Source organism: Gambusia affinis, linkage group LG03 (assembly GCF_019740435.1).
Source record: "Gambusia affinis linkage group LG03, SWU_Gaff_1.0, whole genome shotgun sequence".
NCBI classification, from domain to species: Eukaryota; Metazoa; Chordata; class Actinopteri; order Cyprinodontiformes; family Poeciliidae; genus Gambusia; species Gambusia affinis.
In genome coordinates this window covers 28,219,223-28,237,619 of record NC_057870.1, presented here as the reverse complement: position 1 = coordinate 28,237,619, position 18,397 = coordinate 28,219,223, and the positions used below count along the sequence as shown (strand labels likewise).

The 18,397-nt window shown below is 37.9% G+C and overlaps 2 protein-coding genes across 3 annotated transcripts in view; both read left to right on the top strand.

Moving 5' to 3' along the window:
- srrm4 (serine/arginine repetitive matrix 4) overlaps nucleotides 1-6,200 on the top strand; it is a 57,743-nt gene extending 51,543 nt beyond the window's left edge. For both annotated transcript variants that reach the window (XM_044111955.1, XM_044111954.1), the window contains exon 13: nucleotides 1,791-6,200. In XM_044111955.1, the coding sequence (XP_043967890.1) occupies nucleotides 1,791-2,067 (277 nt within the window). In that variant the 3' untranslated portion in view covers nucleotides 2,068-6,200. The remainder of the gene's footprint in view (nucleotides 1-1,790) is intronic.
- Nucleotides 6,201-6,474: 274 nt separating this feature from the next.
- hspb8 (heat shock protein b8) lies at nucleotides 6,475-18,379 on the top strand. Its single transcript, XM_044111857.1, has 3 exons — nucleotides 6,475-7,120; nucleotides 11,024-11,087; nucleotides 16,694-18,379. The coding sequence occupies exons 1-3, from the start codon at nucleotides 6,694-6,696 to the stop codon at nucleotides 16,866-16,868; spliced, it is 666 nt and encodes a 221-aa protein (XP_043967792.1). The 5' UTR covers nucleotides 6,475-6,693; the 3' UTR covers nucleotides 16,869-18,379.
- Nucleotides 18,380-18,397: the final 18 nt, after the last annotated feature.

The following is an 18,397-nucleotide window of genomic DNA, read 5'->3' as shown; positions in this document are numbered from 1 at the left end:
TGTATTATTAAAACTTAATGATACAGTAGAACGTTCCTTTTACGTCAATCATCATTTATTCACGGGAAAAACAAAATGTCTGTTGCTGGCAAAAGAATTATAGGAAAAAAACTGAGGACACTCTTATTGCTTAGGAATAAGCAGAAACCAGAGCTGCCACATGATGCTGATCATATACACTTTTATTAACTGATTACCAGTAACCATGACAACCGCTATAGAAGCAGAGGGTTTTGCAGTTTGCTCCTTTGTCGTATAAAGGGTTGCCTTAATGCAATGCTAAGGCCTTAAGACAACAACCACCAATTTAGCATAGCGGTCAGGGAAGGTTTTTAAGTCAATTTCTGATTGATATAAAGGCAATCATTTTTAGTTCCATTATTCTACAGTGGAAACAATTCTGCAAAAATGGAAAATGAATAAATATAGCATCTCCCCAAGGTTAGCTTGTGCAATAGTCAAGAAAACAAAACAAAAAATAGCCCAATCTCTGACTCAAGGAGGTATTTTTAATGAAATTTAAAAATAAAGTATAAATACAATACAAGGATTGGTTTGGGGATCTTGTTGTAATACAACCAAGCGTAACAAAAACTGAAATTTCTGGGGTCTGTTTGTGGCTCTTGGCAGTGTCTTTGTGCTTCTTGCTTCTCTTTAATCTACAGTGGTGAAAACAAAGCCAGTGGCAAAATCAAATACCATCCAGCTAACTGGTGACAAATGTACACTTACCCATAAAAGCTATCAACCGTGTGTTAGCAGCAAGTTAGCGGTAGTCTCAATTGCCTCAAATCACAGAATGCTGTAAAGATTTCTGCGAACGACTCAAACATTTGCCTGACCAAAAAGACCAAGAACAAATTACATTAACAAGATTAAATATTCTTGCCAAAACAAAAATAAGACCTGTGATTAATGTATTTATGTTCTACTCGCACTTTATTAACTCGCATTTTATTAATCTAAGATAATTTAAGACTTTAATATTAAGTACATGAGTTTTTCAGGATGCGCAGACACCCTCAACATCAATTATACATGTTAAATGGCAAAATTCATTATGGCAAAGTTAAAGAGTAAACAAGTATGGCTTCCTTGGCAGGGATACCAGGAAAAATCTTTTGCTAAATGAACTGTGACGATATAACTCAGGTTTACACAGTTGCCTCTGAATTAATTACTAGACTTGAGCAATATGTTACTGAAGCAGAACAGGTTGTTATATAATGTTCAGCACCCTGTGAGGGACAAACAAAGCACGTCAAGAGACCTGGGTCACTGCAGGCCAGCATGAACTCTTTTGTTTGCCAAAGTATTTTAGAGCTAAATGTTGGGCTACACGGCTAAGATCTGGAGCTTGGAACAAACTATTTTGTAAACAAGACAATCATCCCGAACAAAGCAAAAGAATCTCTTAACAAATGATTTAAAAAGGTAATAAGTGCTTTAATTGCCTAATTAAAGTCCTGCAGGTTCTTTAAGGAGGAAATGCATAAACCAGTTTCTCCAAACCTCAATAGTCTGAATGTATAAACAAGAGTGGGCCATTCATTCATCTACAATGTAATGAATGAATGAATGAATGAATGGTGTAGTCATACAGAACAATATGGCAAGTTACTGCTGTTGAAGATGTCTTCTTCTCTCATGCTATCTAAAAAAACTCTGCAAAAATAATCCAGATTTTTTTTTTTAAGTCCAATGTAAAATATATTTTTTCACTGATTTATTGTGCCGATAAATATGTAGCTATATTTTTTGCTACTCTTTTGTTTCCCAAATCTCCACAGTGCCAGGAAGCGACCCATACCTTACTTCAGACCCAGCCCTTCCGCCAGCAGCCGCTCCACCAGCGTGTCGTCATGGAGCAGCCTCTTCACACGAAGCCGCAGTCGCAGTCCGATCCACAGCGTGAGCCGCAGTCACAGCCGCAGCTGCAGTCGCAGTCGCAGCTACTCTTCCTACAGGAGCTACAGCCGGAGCTCATCGTGGAACTCCATCTTTGGGTCCCACAGTCGCAGCCGGAGTCGGGGTTCTTTGAAGAAGCGAAGGAAAGCCCGGCGTTAATGTTTTGCTGTTCAGAGACAGAAAGTACATTTGTATTCGGGGTCAGGACAGAAGCTGTAGGGGCTGATGCTTGGACTAAAATATCCCAGTATTTCTTCAAGGCCATCTGTCATTGAGATGTGTCTGCTCTAACATAAACATTTTCACTTTTTGTTCCTGCACATCATCTTCTTGCACCGGGAAGAGAAATTGCATTTCTGTATTTATAAAACCCACGTCCATGTTGAATATGTCCAACTGAGATGCAAGTTTGTACACTTCTCACTAATTCTTGTGTCTTAATGCATAGAATTTACTTAATATGTTATTATGTATTATTGTGGAAAAAAAACAACATTTTTTTTGGTTTAAAACCAGGCCCATGAAGCATCAAAATTACTTATCCCATTTAGTTTATGCCCTGATGTTTGGCAGGGCAACAAACATGAACTGTTCTGTTGGGTCTTTGTGACACTGATTTTACACCAACAGATGAAGTACAGGGGTAACATTTAAGCTGTTTGATCCTGGCGTTCACAGACGGCTTCACAGGGATCGTTATCAGGAATCAGGAAAAGGCTTCTGGCTCTGATCTCAGCACTTCACAAGACGGAGAACAAACATGTTTCCTCGGCGTAGGTGGCCTGACGGCGAGCAAACGGCCTGTCAGCTTAAATGTCACCTTAATTTCTCCTCTGATCAAGTGGAAAACAATTTAAAATGTCTGTCTATACATCGGCGAACATATTTTCATGGTTTTGCAGGAAGTCTTTCTCTCAACAACTATTTCTTCCTCTTGATCCTTTTCAGTTTCTGTCACATTACAACCTGAAATATGAATGTATTTCATTGGGATTAACAGTTGGGATAGACCAAAACAAAGTAGCACATAATAGTGAAGTTTAGGGATGCATAATATTGACATCAGTATCAGCTGAGGTTAGTCATTTTTTAACATGTCGATATAAAGTCCAATATGTAAAGCTGATTTCAACAGCTGAAAATCTGTAGCCTTTTGCAGACTCTACCAGATTTTTTTGGGAAGATTCCTCCTGGATTTACTGATTAAGGCTGTAGATCAGCCTTACCACAGCATCACACTACCAGCATCATACTTCATCATAGGGACAGTGTGCTCCAGAGGACTAGCAGTGTTAGTTTTATGCCACAGATAGTATTTTATACATAGGACCGAAAGGTCAGTTTTGGTCTCATCAGTTCTTTTGCATGTTTTTTGTATCCCCTACATGACTTGTACTTACTGCAAGTTGGATTTTTTCCTTCTTACATGAAGGCCAGATTAGAGAATTGCTTATATTTGTCTTGTCAAAAGGTCTCAAATCTGAGCAGTGGATCCCTGCAGCTCCTCTCGATTCACCATTTGCTTCTTACCTGCTTCTGGTGTCTTTGATGATCAGGTCTTGTTAGATTTACAGTTTTTACACACTCTCTTCTCTTTTAGATAAATGTGTTCCTTCCTTTGCCTTCACGATGCCATTTGTTTTGATGTTTTCACAGAGCAGCTATAATTTGACTAAGATTTATTGAAACACACCTGCACTGTTTGCAAATTATGAAAATACTCAACCACCTGGTTGTAACAGATTTTTTTAGAGTTATCAGAGGATTTGTCAAAACTTTTTAAAAGCCTAAATATTTTTTCCTCTGACTTTACTATTGTGTTCCACTGCGGGTTGGTCTTTCCATTAAAGTCTCAAAATACTGTAGTTTGTTTGTAAAATGACCAAAACTGTACAAGCTCAAAGAGTGTGATTGCTTTTGGATTTCCCTGTACCATGCTTAAATTACTTTCACTCATACACACGCTTAAACTTTATTCTAATCAGGTAAATGATGATTTAACTGATGTCTAACACAAGTACTTTATTTCCTTTAATATTTATACAACACTGAAACAAAACCTGTAAGCCATTTTTTATTGTGCATTAGCAAACATGGTTATTGTTTAAAATGTATAAGTGCTTTTTTTTATGTAGTTGTCAGATGTTGTATGTAAGGCTGCTATCTCTTATTTATTTTCTTTTACAACTGCAACACATTTTTTCTGTAAAATGTTATTTTTTCTATATATGCAAAGGTTTAATTAGTCCAGTACACTCAGTAAAACAAACTGTTAAATTAGTTTCCATTTAGAATGGAAAATATTTGCAGTTTTGAGTTGATTTCAGTTTGTCAAAATACATTTTGACTCCCTAATAGTTGAGAACGTCTAAATAATCTTCTGTAGAGTAAAATCCCACATTCAGTGAAGCCTCCACTAATTCCAAAATGTGTTATATATATTGAAACTTCAATTTTAATCTTATCTTTTCCCCATTTGTGTTATGAGCTTGCAAGTTAAGCTAGGATGAGAATACAGAAACTAGAGCTGAAAAGAAGCCAACAATGATTACATTTGAAGAGTCTATTATAGTATTTGACTTTTGTTCACCTAATAGAATTATTGGGTATCCAATGGGTAATTATTAGGCAGTATTTTGGGGTTTTTCCTGTTCACTGATGCTCCTGAAACTAACACAAGGCTCAGCAACCTTTTCAATCGAAGCCGTTCTTGTCCCAGTTTTGTGTTTTGTGACGGACCAACAACACATCCAGGGTTTCTCAGCCCATGATCACAGAATATGTCCACTGGCTCCAAGAACTTTTGTGAATTTGGTTTTTGCCTGATGAGCCATTTCAGTGTATTTGTCCCCGTGATTTTGATCATTATCTTAGTGATGTCCCATTTTTAGTTCTCTGGTAGAGTTTACAATATATTTAATTCAAATATCCTGGTTTGGAAAAGTCAAGCCTATTGCATCACGTATGAGATGACAAGGAGCTTTTTCACATAATCATCCTTTGTTTCACTCCAGACTTAACCTGACAGACTGTTATAATAATTAGTTTATTGTCTTGAGATAGTGAGTTATCTCATTTTCTTGACAAACTCGCTTCATTATCTCGATACTTTTACTGTACTTTCATAGACCGGTTCCTCATTAGACCATATATTTTGACCAGCTCCAAGAAAACAGGCTGTTTTCTCCAAAATGCCACACTATTCCTTCAAAGTTAATTTCATGGCGGCTCCAACTCCAAAACAGCTTTTGCTTATAATTAAGGGTCATGCTTCGTAATGGTTTCAGCTCCTTCATCCTGTCTGCTCCAGGCCTGAAAGACTGCTGCTCTCTATGCACTCAACTCTCTCAGCTTATTTCCCTAAATGTCAGCTAAATTGGACAAATGAGGGAAATGTGCTGCTGGAAGAGAAAAGAAGTTGGTGCCAAAAATATAATCCATATACCACAAGCTGATGGTGGCAGATGTGAACCTGTGCTGGGGGGAAGATTTGGACAGTTGTGTTAATAAACTTAGACAGACAGCAATGCCCTCTCTCCGAGTTCTTGTGCAAACAGGAGTTTGAATATGAAATTACCTTGTAAATAGGCACCAGGACTGTGTAAATAATACAAAATGTGTTTTTTTTTTATTTACGGCACACAATTGGAGGCCTATTGTAAACATTCAGAATGCAATGCATCAACAAATGGCAATTTAAATGTACTTGAATATGATTTGAGGTATTAAAAAAACATAAGCAAGCTGTTATAGCAATAGTGATTCATTGTGAAATGATGCATTTTTATTATCATTTTCAATATCTACAAACATGCAAATCATATATTTTTTTGTACTGCATGTGTGTCAATGTAAAGTCCATATTGTAATAAAGTGTCAACTGGAACCTCAACATAATATACAGTGGCTTCCAAATGTCTTTATTACCATTGAAATTTTTCAATTTGTCTCAGAAACTCCAGAGAAAATGTTTAAGGGTTATAATTACATTTCCAGCGCTTTGAAATCAACATGTTTGTGGAAGAAGCTCCATATAGAGTCCTGCTGCTGATGAAGTGCCATCGCAGTCTTGCTTTCTGCTTTAAGAACAGAGAGTCAACACTTCCCATCTTCTCGAAGTTGACTCAGTCAGTTTGTTGTATCAATGTTGTGACATCAGCGCATTGGACCTGAAGCTCTGTGATCATTTCTATTAAAGATCAGTGAGTCATCAAGAGGAGGGGGCTCCACCATGTGTACTGTATGCAACTCAGTTTGGTAAAAAGTAGGCTGGTCCTGTGTCAGCTGTTGCGCCTCCACTGTAAAGAAATAAACATTGACAAAGTCTTGAAATCCTCATTTAAAGTTGTGTAATTAATTTTATTCATTTAAAAATATGAAGAACTCGACTTGAATCAGACTGTCTACTATTTAGCATCAAATAAAAATATTTCAACGGTTGGTACTGAAGTGGTGAAGTGATATTTTTTGCAGTGTGGACGCTGTCTAGATCCTCCCAGTACTTTCTCTTCTTTTGCCCCTTATGCACCAGCGGGCTGGGAGGTCCCAGTTCAGTATAAAAGCCAAAGGCAGAGGAGAGAAATAATTTTCCTTCAAAGTTGTAGCAACTGGAAGTCTGATTTGGAGTTAACGGACCCGCAGGCCGCTGCGTAAAGGTGGTGCGTGCTTAACTGGAGGCGTAAAGTTTGACCATAGGCAGAGATAAGAGAACCAAAGTAAACTCGAGTGCAAGGTTAAACTTACTTTACAAAGAAAGAACTTTTGCGAGTCTAAAGTCAACTGAAGATGGCAGAAGGTGACTTTTACACGATGGGAAACCGGCAGCGGTTTCCTAGAGACCCGTTTGGAGAATCGCCGTTCCGGGATCAGTCGCCGTTCCGGGATCAGCTCGCATCCCGGTTCATGGAGGATGAATTCGGGATGCCGCCTTTCCCCGACGACCTCGGGATGGACTGGCCCGGTTGGGCTCGGCCCGGCCGGCTGAGCACGCGCCTCGGCCCGTCGCCCTTTGGCGGCGGTTTACGCACAGGGTTCCCCACGCGTCATTCCACGGGAGGCCCCGCACTTTACACCACCAGGTACGGCGAGCCGTCCCCACGCAGCTCCCCCACGACCACAGGTGGCGAGCCCTGGAAGGTGTGCGTGAACGTCCACAGCTTCAAGCCAGAGGAGTTAAACGTTAAGACCAGAGACGGTTTTGTAGAGGTCTCAGGTGAGATGATGCTGACCAACAAAATGGTTTACGGTAAAGGTTTGCTGAAAAGAGGAGATGAACCTCATATGTTATGCTCAGGAATTAAACATTTTACTCTATATTGACACTTATAAGAGTGTAAATCCTTCACTGTGACGACCTTTCACCTTTAATAGTGAAATTATATTTTTACGTAGAAAACTGTCAGAGTTATTGTGTATGTTACAGGAATGTAATGTAATAGAAGGAATTTTGAAATTAAGATTTGTTAAAAAGTTAAAATCAATAACATCTCATTTATAACTTTCTTCACTGAACCCTGACCAACTCTTATCCTTCTCTACTTGTCAAATTCTTAAACAAAACCTTTCACACTTAAACCCTTGCATTAGTTTATTTTATATTTTGGTTTTCTGAATTAGTAACATTTTCACCAAAATCTTTACATCTGTGCAATTTACTTTGGTTTACAATTTCCTAAAAACCTCGTCTCACACCTTGTTTCAACTAATTGTGGTTCTGATCACCTTGTGGGCCTGTTGGATACGATAAACTATAACACCACCACTCTGTCCATACATTGACGTTTCTGCAAATGACCTTTAAACTGTGATCAGGTTTGTATTGAACGTAATGCAAACAGGACATAATATGTTTCTGGTCAGAGTAATTGTCTGATATGAAAATAGAGAAGTGTACAGATTAAAAATATTGTGCCATAATTGTTTATGCCAATGTTGCAATGCTCCTGTTCACAATGACCTATTTCCTATTCAACACTTAATTTGACCAGAAACACTTTAAGTGTTCTGCTTTCAGTACACTGCTGCAATGCCTGCTATTTTCTTCTCTACAAAACAGATTGTTGTACAGATGTTGTACAAGAATTATTTTGTGACAACCGCTTAAAGTTTATCAAATAGCATTTGCCAAAAAAAAAAGATTATTTAATAGAACTTCATCAAGAAATTCTGAAGTGCCTTTTCAACTTTGCAGCTATATTCACCGCTTTAAGGTAAACTTTGTTTTCAAGAAATCTATAAGAAAAAAAACATTAAATTTGAGAAATAAGAACTAAAAATGTTTGTAAGAAAATGTATGAAATAAAACCTAGAAAAAACAGCAGTCTTCACCCAGATGAAAGGCCAAAACAAACTGTTGCTCTGAATGAAACCTTAAGAACCTTATGACTTCTCTCAGAAGCTTTGCGGCTCTGTGCGGGAAGTGAAAAGGCCTCAGTGGTATTACATGATCTCTGCATTACTGTTGAGTCCTTCTATAAAAGAGGAAGACAGATTTCTGGAATCTGGGACTTGGAAGTGGTTTGGCAGATCATAAAGCTCGGACACCTGTTTCAGATTCTTGGAGATTCACTCCCTCAGCCGCTCATGAGCTCAATTTAGATTTAAGGCAAGGCCCGGGGCCAACAGTCTCTGTTTACAATAAGATGGGAAGCTTGACGTCACTCAGAGAATGTTCTGGAAGCAAAGGGGGCCAGTTCTGTAACCCAGCAAAACTCCTACAGGTTTTCTCCCTGACTGTGGCAGTAAGTTGCAGAAACTTCCTCCTGTTGATCCTTTAAAAAATTAATTCCAGGGATACCTTGGCTTAAAGGGGGCACTGAGGACAGCTGCCTTCCTCCTGACCGTTCAGCTGTGAGTTTTTTATAAACACATTGTTGGTGTGTCAGTTGGGTTATTCCATCAGCCCTATGTCTGCTCGACCTGTTCTAAATCTGTGGCATGGAAGGCAATAAAACTGGTAAGATGTTTTTAGTCTGTTAAAGGCAAAGATAATCTAGAGTTTGCTACAATTCAGAAATAAGGAGAATTGCTCCACCTCATTTTGACAAAGGAGAGTGAAGTGGACATAATTGACTTTCCTAGCAAAATCAACTCAAATCAACTAAATTAAAAATATGGAACTGAAAGAGCTTTCAAGCTCTTAATTACTCTGTTCAAGTGTTTGTTCAACTAATAATTCTTGGCTCTGCAACATTATATGCAGAGTGAATTAGTCAGCCCTCCAAAAATAAATCTCATTGGAAGTTTGGAATAGATGGTGAAGCAAACAAAGTGCCTACTTTTTAAAGCACAACACAAGTTTCAGAGATGAACTTCTCTAGATTATATTTAAGTACTCAACACTTTAGTCCCTTATACGCTTTTCCTTCTATCTTCTAAAAAAGAAACCCAACCACCTTTTCATAAACTTTGGTTGTTGGTATTGATAAAGAAAGAAGACTATCTACAATTTCTTTGCATTTCAGCAATGGGTAGTATGTAAAAGGAAAATCTTTTATTCTATTTCCACAAATGTTTTAGAAACAGTCAGAAGCACCAGTAAGGCTTTGAAAGTGTGTAGTTCCCCAAACTGGACTGGAATACTTTTCAAAGCACTAAAGATGCTTGATTTATAAACTTTGTTTTTCTAGAATAAATTCTTGGAGTATGTAGTTAAAAACAGTCCTCCAGATTAAAATATAGTTTCATCCTTAAAACTGTGATCATCGTTTTTAAGAAACCAAGCAAAGCTCAATCTTTTATATCTGTATAAAAGATTGTCCAAAAATAACTGTTAGTTCCATCCATCCATCCATCCATCCATCCATCCATCCATCCATCCATCCATCCATCCTAGGAGATGATCTGCTAAGCATCTATGTTTGGCTTTAGCAAACATTAATCTAATCTCTAAAATGAAATTGGATTAGGACTGTGTAAAAAAATACAGACTCTGTTACAGTTATTGTAGCCCAATAAATAATTGAAACTTAATGCTAATTTGTTATTTTTATGTGACTTGAGTTGTTTCTTTCCGTGTATTATAGTTGATAGACTGCTATTTAAAGAAGATAAGCATCTGGATTTGCTAGTTGTTTAAGCTAATGACAGTTTGCCTTTTGATTGAGTGTTGACTAATTAGTTTAAAAGGATGAAAGCATTTGCTTTGCACCCTAAGAGTAACAGTCTTTTGACCATTGCTTTCTATTTGTATTTTGAATCAGTGTGGGGTTTTTGTGTTTCGTCTTAAGTCCAGTAAAGATACAAACATAACCGATGGATTTCTTTTTGAAGAAATGTTTTGTGTACAAAGGTGCTTAAGTGGGCTAGACTAGTGAGAGCTTGCCATACTTACAAGCACAAACATCAGTTCTTTCATTGTGAATGTTGGCAACACCCTCTCTCTAAACACAGAGTGAGGCATTTCGGGAAACATTGAGGAGGAAGAATCTTGTTGAATAACCTTCTCTGGGGATGAGTTTTACATCTGAAGTCATGCAGAGTCTTCATAATCATACTATGACCTCACTGATGATCGTAACTCATTCTTACTCAAACTAAGGCCTCTGCCTTAGTTTCTAGTGAAGTGCAGCTCTGTTAGCAGGTAGAGGCATCACAGCGGGGGTGTAGGGTAACACATAGTTTAACCTGAAGTGCTCAAAGGGGCTGAGCGGAGTGACAGGCCACACTCCTCCCAGCAGCGCTGACATTTTAGCTGTCGAGGAGCAGCTGCTGATCCACTAAAGCAGTTTGCCTGTAATGAACAGGGAGAAGGTGGAGCAGGGTCTGTCCAGGACTGCATGTTCCTCCCAGCAGGAGATACGTCTGTGTCTGCTGAAGAGTCATTCCAAGAATCAATCAAAGAAAACGGGGTTGATGTAGTTTGGCTTAAAACAACAGCAGAGCAGAGATTGAGCAATGGAAACAGTGTGTTTGCCAAGTGAACTTCAGTTAAATCAGCACCTCTTTCACTGACGTCCATGTTTGAAATTTAGATGGACACAGGTGTTGGGTTTCCAATGTGCAGTCCATGAGATTGTGTAATCACTGGACAATGTTGCAGTGGCGCCGCCAAGAGGCCGACATTGGGGGCAATTAGCATCTTCAAGTTTGCTGATTTTTGTTTTTCCCCAACCAGGAAAACATGAAGAGAAACAGGAGGAAGGAGGGATTGTGACAAAGAATTTCACAAAGAAGATACAGTGAGTATAACCGAGAAGGTTTATCTTTAATGATAAGAGCTCTCTGTCTGCACGCTGTCAAGAAAGAGGGTTTGGCTACAGTTATACTTGTGACTTTATTTAACATTCATCAGAAAAATATCATGGTTTAAGTTATTGACAGATAAAACGGAGTGAGTATTGAAGTTAATACTCAATGTTGGCTTTAGCTTTCCTTAATCAGACATCTTTCCTGCAAGATTTTAGCAATTCTTGCTAAAAACTGAAGGAAACTGTTAGAATTGGTTTTGTAAATATGGAAAGAATCAAACTTTGATGTGGATCATACTTATTTTCTTTGAACTTGTTATATTTTACAATAAAAAGGCAACATCTCAGTGTACTTTTGGTTTTATATGAAGAAGTCAGATAAATATTGTTCTTTAATATTGTTTGCCACCAAAATCTTTTCTGTGTTATTTCTGAATGTTCAGAAAGTACAAAGTTTCAGTTGGACAATGAAGGGATTTGAGACTTCATTTCTTCGTGTTTCCTTTTTTCTGTATGGTTGTAATTGTATTACTAATGGAAAAGCTTCATAGGGGCTCTAGGTTAAATCACAGCTGGCAAAAAAATAAAAAGTCAGGATAATTACACACCTCTGTCATTAATTATTGCACACTGTGTATGTTGGTGCTCTGAAAAACAAATTATGTAGGTCTAAGTGTAAGAAAAAGGTTGTGTGATTTTTTAAATTATATTCCTTGTGATTTCCCTAAAGGATATGTGTTCCTTTAGATGTTGTACTATTTGTATGCTGCTGGTGTGTCCAAAAAGAGACAATATAATGCGTCTTTTAGCTGTTTCCATAGTTCAGCACACTTGAATCAGATGAAGGGTTCATGCAGGACTCTACAAACCTGCTGGCATGCTGAGGAGGTAATTCAGTCAGTAACTTTACCTGTTTTTGAGCAGAGCTACATCTAAAAGATGCAGGATATTGACTCTTAAGCACTGGAATTGAACAACTCTGGAATACTGCATGTATGTTGGGATCAAAGGTGTAGAAGTTGTGGTCTTTATCTTCTTTACAGCCAATTATTGCTTGCAGTTCATTGTATTTCTTTGCTTTGATTTTTTTTTCATATTTAAGGATCAACTCCCCTCCCAGATGATTTTCTGAGATAATTATAACCTGAAATTAAAGGTTTTATACACATTTATTTTCTTGCTTGGTTGTTAAAAAAATCTATTGAGAAATAATAAGGGCTTAACAAGTGTGTGGCTGCAGGGGAAATCAAATTTTTGGCACTTGCTCCTTTCCTACACTATGCATATAGTGTTGCAAAAGATTCCCTCGTATTATCTGTTGGGTCGTTTCTGCGACTTTGGAGAAGCGCTTGAATAAATTTTGCAGCAGTGAAGCATATGTGCAACATGGGTTATCTGAGTGACTTCTCACTTATGTAGCATAATTTTTCAACATATCTGAAGAATCTGTGGTAATCTAGCTATGTTGGAGATCAAATAGTGCATGCTACAGCCTCAGATTCACAGGGTAGTAATGTGATTCTTACTCATAGGGAGCTTAGCTCAAGAAAAACAATCCTTCAGTTCATTTGGGGATACTGCCTCTGGCATCGCTGCAAAACCTTTAAACTTTCACCCAAAATCTGCTTAGCTGCATTTCAACATAAAATCCTTCAGTTATAATACAGTTGGCATTTCCATAATGCCAACTTTAGGAAGATTAAAGTTTAAGTTTTGGTCAGGTCTCTCTTAAAAAATAGATTATTTTTCTCAATGAAACATACCTGGCTAAATAAAGGTTACATATATACATTCATTAAGTTAATTTCTTATGCCTATTTTAAGAATTGGCAGCAAAGATAGCTAAGCTGCCCCTTTAAGTCCATAATAATCCATCCATTGTTTAAACCAGTTTATCCTTGCTGGGTGGCGCAAGGGGACTAGTTCCTATTTCCAGCAGTCATTGGTCGAGAGGTGGTGGGCATTATATAATTATATATAACAGGAATTTTTTCAAAACATTGCCTTAAGGCAGTGCCTCTCAATTCCGGTCCTCAGGCCCCCCCGCCCTGCATGTTTTCGGTGTTTCCCTGCTGCTACACACCTGGATTGAATCTATGAGTGATTAACAGGCTTCTGCAGTACTTGATGCCTGCAGAACAGGTAATGCAATCATTTAGATCAGCTGCTCCAAAATAGGGGCACATCTAAAACATGCAGAGCAGGAGGGCCTGAGGACTGGAATTGAGAAGCTCTGCTTTAAGGGAAGAGCAAAGGATATCTTTGATTCTGCTGTAAGACCAGATCACAAAGCAAAGAAACATTCCAACCAATTATTTAAACTGTTATTCTTTGAGCAGAAAGAATAACTTCTAAAAAGTATGTGCAGATTGAGAGACTCCTCCACAATGTGCCCATGTTGCAGCTCCTTCAAGCCAAACTGGCAACACAGGCAATTACCTCCACCTGCCTGTCTCTGCATCTCGTCCCATTTAATTGTACAGTAGAAGGACTTCAAACACGGGAGCCAAATCCTTGGTGTGAATCAGTCTTATACAGGCTCGTCAGTCGAGTTCTGCTAATATTCTGCTAGCTAATTAAGCAGGTGCCCCGCAGCTCTGTGCTATTCATATACAAAATTGGAACTTTGTCAGAATGGGTCTGAGTATGGCTCCTGAGTTAATAAGATCCTCAAGTCGGTGACAGGCTAAATATTTAAAGGGTTGGAAGAGAGAGAAGTGGGGGATGGGATGATAACAGGTCATGTATAAATAACTGCCCCCAATGCAAAAATCCACTGGCTAACCAGACTGCACACATAGCCTGATAAGCACTTTTGAGTTACATGTGTAGTACAGCAGAGACTGTATTTTTAACTAAAATAGCAAAGGTCTTGTCACCGGTTTGGCAGTATTTCAGATATTTAAAACAAAAAAACTAACCAATAATTATCAACGTCAACTGATCCCCCTGCCCTAGACCAAAGTCTAACCATGAAGTTTGTGTGTAAAATGTTTCAAAGAAGCAAGAAGAACATCAGTTATTAACCAAAAAATGTTCTGAGCTGGGGCCAAAGGTAGCAGGACATTTACTTCCCCAACAACACATAACAGTGTCTCAATAAGATACGTGACGACCCTGGATGAAATGTCTGCTAGAGGTTATAGGTTCCACTCACATGCATTCACGCCTTGTTCTCTTTCTGTATCTTGTCTCTCCGGGGTTCAAAATCTCAACGAGGTAAAAGCTTGCTTGATGGTTTTCTGGCAGCTGTACAAAATCAATGCCTGAGATAAACTGTACACTTGCCAAAGTCAAACCTGCTCCCCAAACTGGAGACAGATGAGGTCTGTGCTCGGGGCCGACATCACGGACCACCAGAGTGATTTGACTTTGTCAGAAGTCGAGGCTTTGCTTTGTAGAAATTGGAAGGTGAGGGAGGCTGGTGTGTAAACTCATAAAGGTCATTAGCATTTTTTTACTGGCTCACACCCACCTTCATTTAACTCATAGCTGCATCTTGTTTTGTCACCAGAGTGTATGCTGCAGTGAGTCTATGAATAGTAATATCAGGCTTTTATGCAGACTATAGTATTTTTGCACATAATTAAAGAGGTATGAAATCTACTGTACACAAGATAAATAGCTCTACATTGTTATTGAGGCCTGTGGAAAAGTGTGTGCAATGTCTTATTCCTATTTGTTTTTTGCTGCAGCAGTATAATCTCACACTGAAATATTTAGGAAACAAATCAGCTTTTGAATTCAGTATGGCTTCAACTACTGTGACACAATTAATGGCACAACTAGCAACTCTTGAAGAGAAGTATCTAACTGAATCATTTAATCATTATTTAATCAATAATGACATAACATAAAATGTTAACAGTTGTCTAGATATCTTTATTGGCATTATTAATTTCCATCTTAAACTAGCAGTGACTGCATGAAGATTGTTTGCAATCTGAAGATATGAGGCCTTTACTGAGGAAATATGTCTTGTTTGTCACTTTATATCTGTGTTCATGGTGCTATTATCTCTTTGTCTCTCAAAGCACAAAATGTGCATTTTTTTACTGAATTATTGGTCTCTGGCCACGAGTTCTGTGCCATATTAACTGCTTCCTATGATTCTTTTTGTCCTCTGTTAATGTGTCAAATTGTACCACCTGCTGTGAAAGTTTGGACATTGGAATCAGCTCAAACTGCAGGCTATTCAGATGTTATATCCATATATTTGAATTATATGTGTCCACAGAGTGTTTTTCCTGTGAGCTTGTTACAGTTTTTTTCGCATCTTACCTCACAAAATGTCAGACTGAGAGTTTGTGAAAATAGGAAAACCTTTTTTATTTTTCACAAAAAGTAACAATATTCAGTTCCAGTTTCTGCAGTGCTTTTGCTGTATTTCCCATCAATTCTCAGTGTTTGTCTTCAAGCCTGTGGGCCCCCATTTATCCTCCCAAGTGACACTTCACTGCCCTTGGGTTGCATTTTATCTCTTTGGGGCTGTTGTTATCCTAGCTGTCAAAAATAGGATCAGCTATAACCCTGTTGATGCACAGAGTATAGCCGCATCATTATTTTATTTTAGACGATAACATTTATCTTAAAAACAGTCTCTGAAGTGGACCTTCACATCTCAGTGGAATACAGTATGTGGTATCTGAACACATAAATAGATATGACGTGATGTCTCTGTCTGAGGTTCATCAGCCAACTCTGACTTGCATTCATTTCACAGAGGAGTGGAAAGCCAGTGGAGGGTCCTCTCTAATTAAACGGAGGGTAGATCGGGCGCCTCCTCTGCTGAACATCCTGATGGCAACCTGGTGTTTATATTAACTCCCTAAGAACAGTTGGCTGCTCACCAAGCACACCTACCGTATCCATATTAGGCTATACTGGCTGACAAAGAGGGGAGTTTAAGTCTGTGTGCAGCTGCAGCAGCTTCATCTATCCAGCATTACAATCAAACTCTAGTCTGCTGTAAACTTTTAGACTATAAAGTATTTTCTGGATGTTGCAATTCGGTTTCACTTTATTTTCAAAGCGAGTTATCCAGTTCGGTCGTTGGAAAATAACAGCTGTAGATGAGGGAAGATCACACACAGTCCTGAAAATAAGCAGGTATTTAACTCACCTAGATTTAAGATTGTATAATTTCTTTAAATTTGCAGTTGTTTTCTTTCTTGCTATCTACAGTGGTTGAACAAGGGTGAGTTTTTTTATTACAAACTAGATTTGCTGCATGACAGATTTTTGTAGCATCTAAAATCCGTGAAAGAAAACAAGGTCACGGTGAAAGTTTTTAACAATTTTCTTCAGACGTGCAGCACTAAAAATCCTTCAACCTGGAGGCTATTTTTATGGGCATTGACAAAGTTGCAGTAAAGTCTTGCAGCGCTGAACAATGTTTGTACAGCGGTTCCACAGAAAGAAATGTCACAGAGTTTTGTACAAACTCCCTGCTCTGTTCATCTTTTCCGCCCCATTCGGCTTCTTTTGTGTCTCCCACATATCTTGCAGCATTCTAAACATTCACAGAAGCTTTCTGTCAAGAAAACAAACTTAATTGATGCCCTCACATTTACATTCCCTCTCTTATGTTTCTTCAGGATCCCCACCGATGTGGACCCCCTGACAGTCTTCGCTTCCTTGTCGCCTGAGGGTGTCCTCATCATCGAGGCTCGGCAGACTCCACCGTACTACCTCTTTAGCAGCGAAGACTCCACAGGAGGGGAAATTCAGGAAGTCGAGGCTCCTAAACCCCAAGAGACCCCAGCAGTCTAAACTGGCACCCCCCTGAAACATGATCACATAAATCTGCACAATCAGTTATGAGTTTGAAATGAAAACTGCTCACTGAGCTATCATCTTATTTAAACACCTAGAAACGAAAATATGAAATATATTAGGGCAGGGAAGTCCCATTGGATGTCTGTGTTAATATTTCATAAAACAGTACTGTCATACAACAAAAAGCTCTTCCTAACAGGCATGTTATAGTAATACATTCTGGGGGGGTTTTCAGCCTCGAGTACAACTAAGACTATCAAATCATGTAACATTTATTTTCCTTATGAAAATATTTAATTGCATCATCAATAAGTCACAATTGAGACATTTATTTTGTAACACCTATGCAAAATCCAAATAAGTAGAAAGATAAAGAAAATTGGTTGACTTTTTTTATTTCTTTATGTACACAATAAATATTTTCAATAAATAGTTTAGAATTTATTTTATATCTGCTTTATATTTGAAGAATTTGTCCTTTATAATAAGATATAAATGAATTGTAGAAAAAAACATTAGTGATGTGATTTAATTACGCTGTGTGCATTGAGCAATACCAACAATTTCTAAAAAGTGACACTTTTCTCTGCATATTGTTTTTCTATAAGCAGTATACCAATGGTGCCACTCTGTCAGGGGCGCCCATTGATCAGTAGTATTCAAAAGATAAAAGAAAAGAAAAAAGTCAGACTCATCATATCTGACATGGACTAATCAATATTGGTTGTAGGTTGATTAGAAACATTCTAAGGTTTATGAAACTTTTTGTTAAGTCTGAAAACACAAAGAGACATTTTGTATCGGCAAGACCAAAAACCCCAAGGATACCCAATATACAGCTTGTTCAACTTTGTTCTGATTTGTTTTAACTCGATTACATATTAAGTTTAATTGATTTTTCTTATCTCAATCTTGTAAAATCCCATATTAATCAGGTAATATATTAATGTATTTTAATGTCTACATTAATGCATTAATGTATTTAAATTGTGTCATATAACATTTATACGTTTACACATCTTTAGTAGATTTTTTCCTCCCTATTAGGTACCACAGGCCTTCCTTACATAATCAGGCATAATCAGGTGTTATAATATGGCCATTTACTAATGTTGCTGTTTACAAATGCGAACTGCAGGGGGTGTTAAAATCAGGTTGTAAGTTAACAATTTGCGTGTGACGCTTGGTGCATTAGAAATCCTTGAGTAGAAAGTTAATTCATCCATTTTAACATGGAACTGTTAGTGAAGCAAGGAATAATTGCGCCTTAATGTCTTTATCATAAAGTGGACTTCATCTTTGTATGCATTAATACTGTGTTGTATATATACATTTTAATTGGTGCAAAATTGTTTGATGTATTAATTTGAAGTGAGCATTTTTCTGTTTATGATTGTGTGATTGCTTGATGAACAATTGACTTATTTGTGAAAAACAGTTTGTTTTCTGCAATCCTCCCTGTTAATGTCTTTTTACTGAGAAATGCAATTAAAGTATCCATCCTACATTTGTGTGTTTTTTTA

Bases quoted from the DNA above. Each gene is read 5' to 3' on its own strand.
- hspb8 (XM_044111857.1), top strand. From the start codon at position 6,694: ATGGCAGAAGGTGACTTTTACACGATGGGAAACCGGCAGCGGTTTCCT. The intron at 7,121-11,023 runs GTGAGATGATGC...TTCCCCAACCAG, and splicing joins CGGTTTTGTAGAGGTCTCAG to GAAAACATGAAGAGAAACAG. The intron at 11,088-16,693 runs GTGAGTATAACC...ATGTTTCTTCAG, and splicing joins AATTTCACAAAGAAGATACA to GATCCCCACCGATGTGGACC.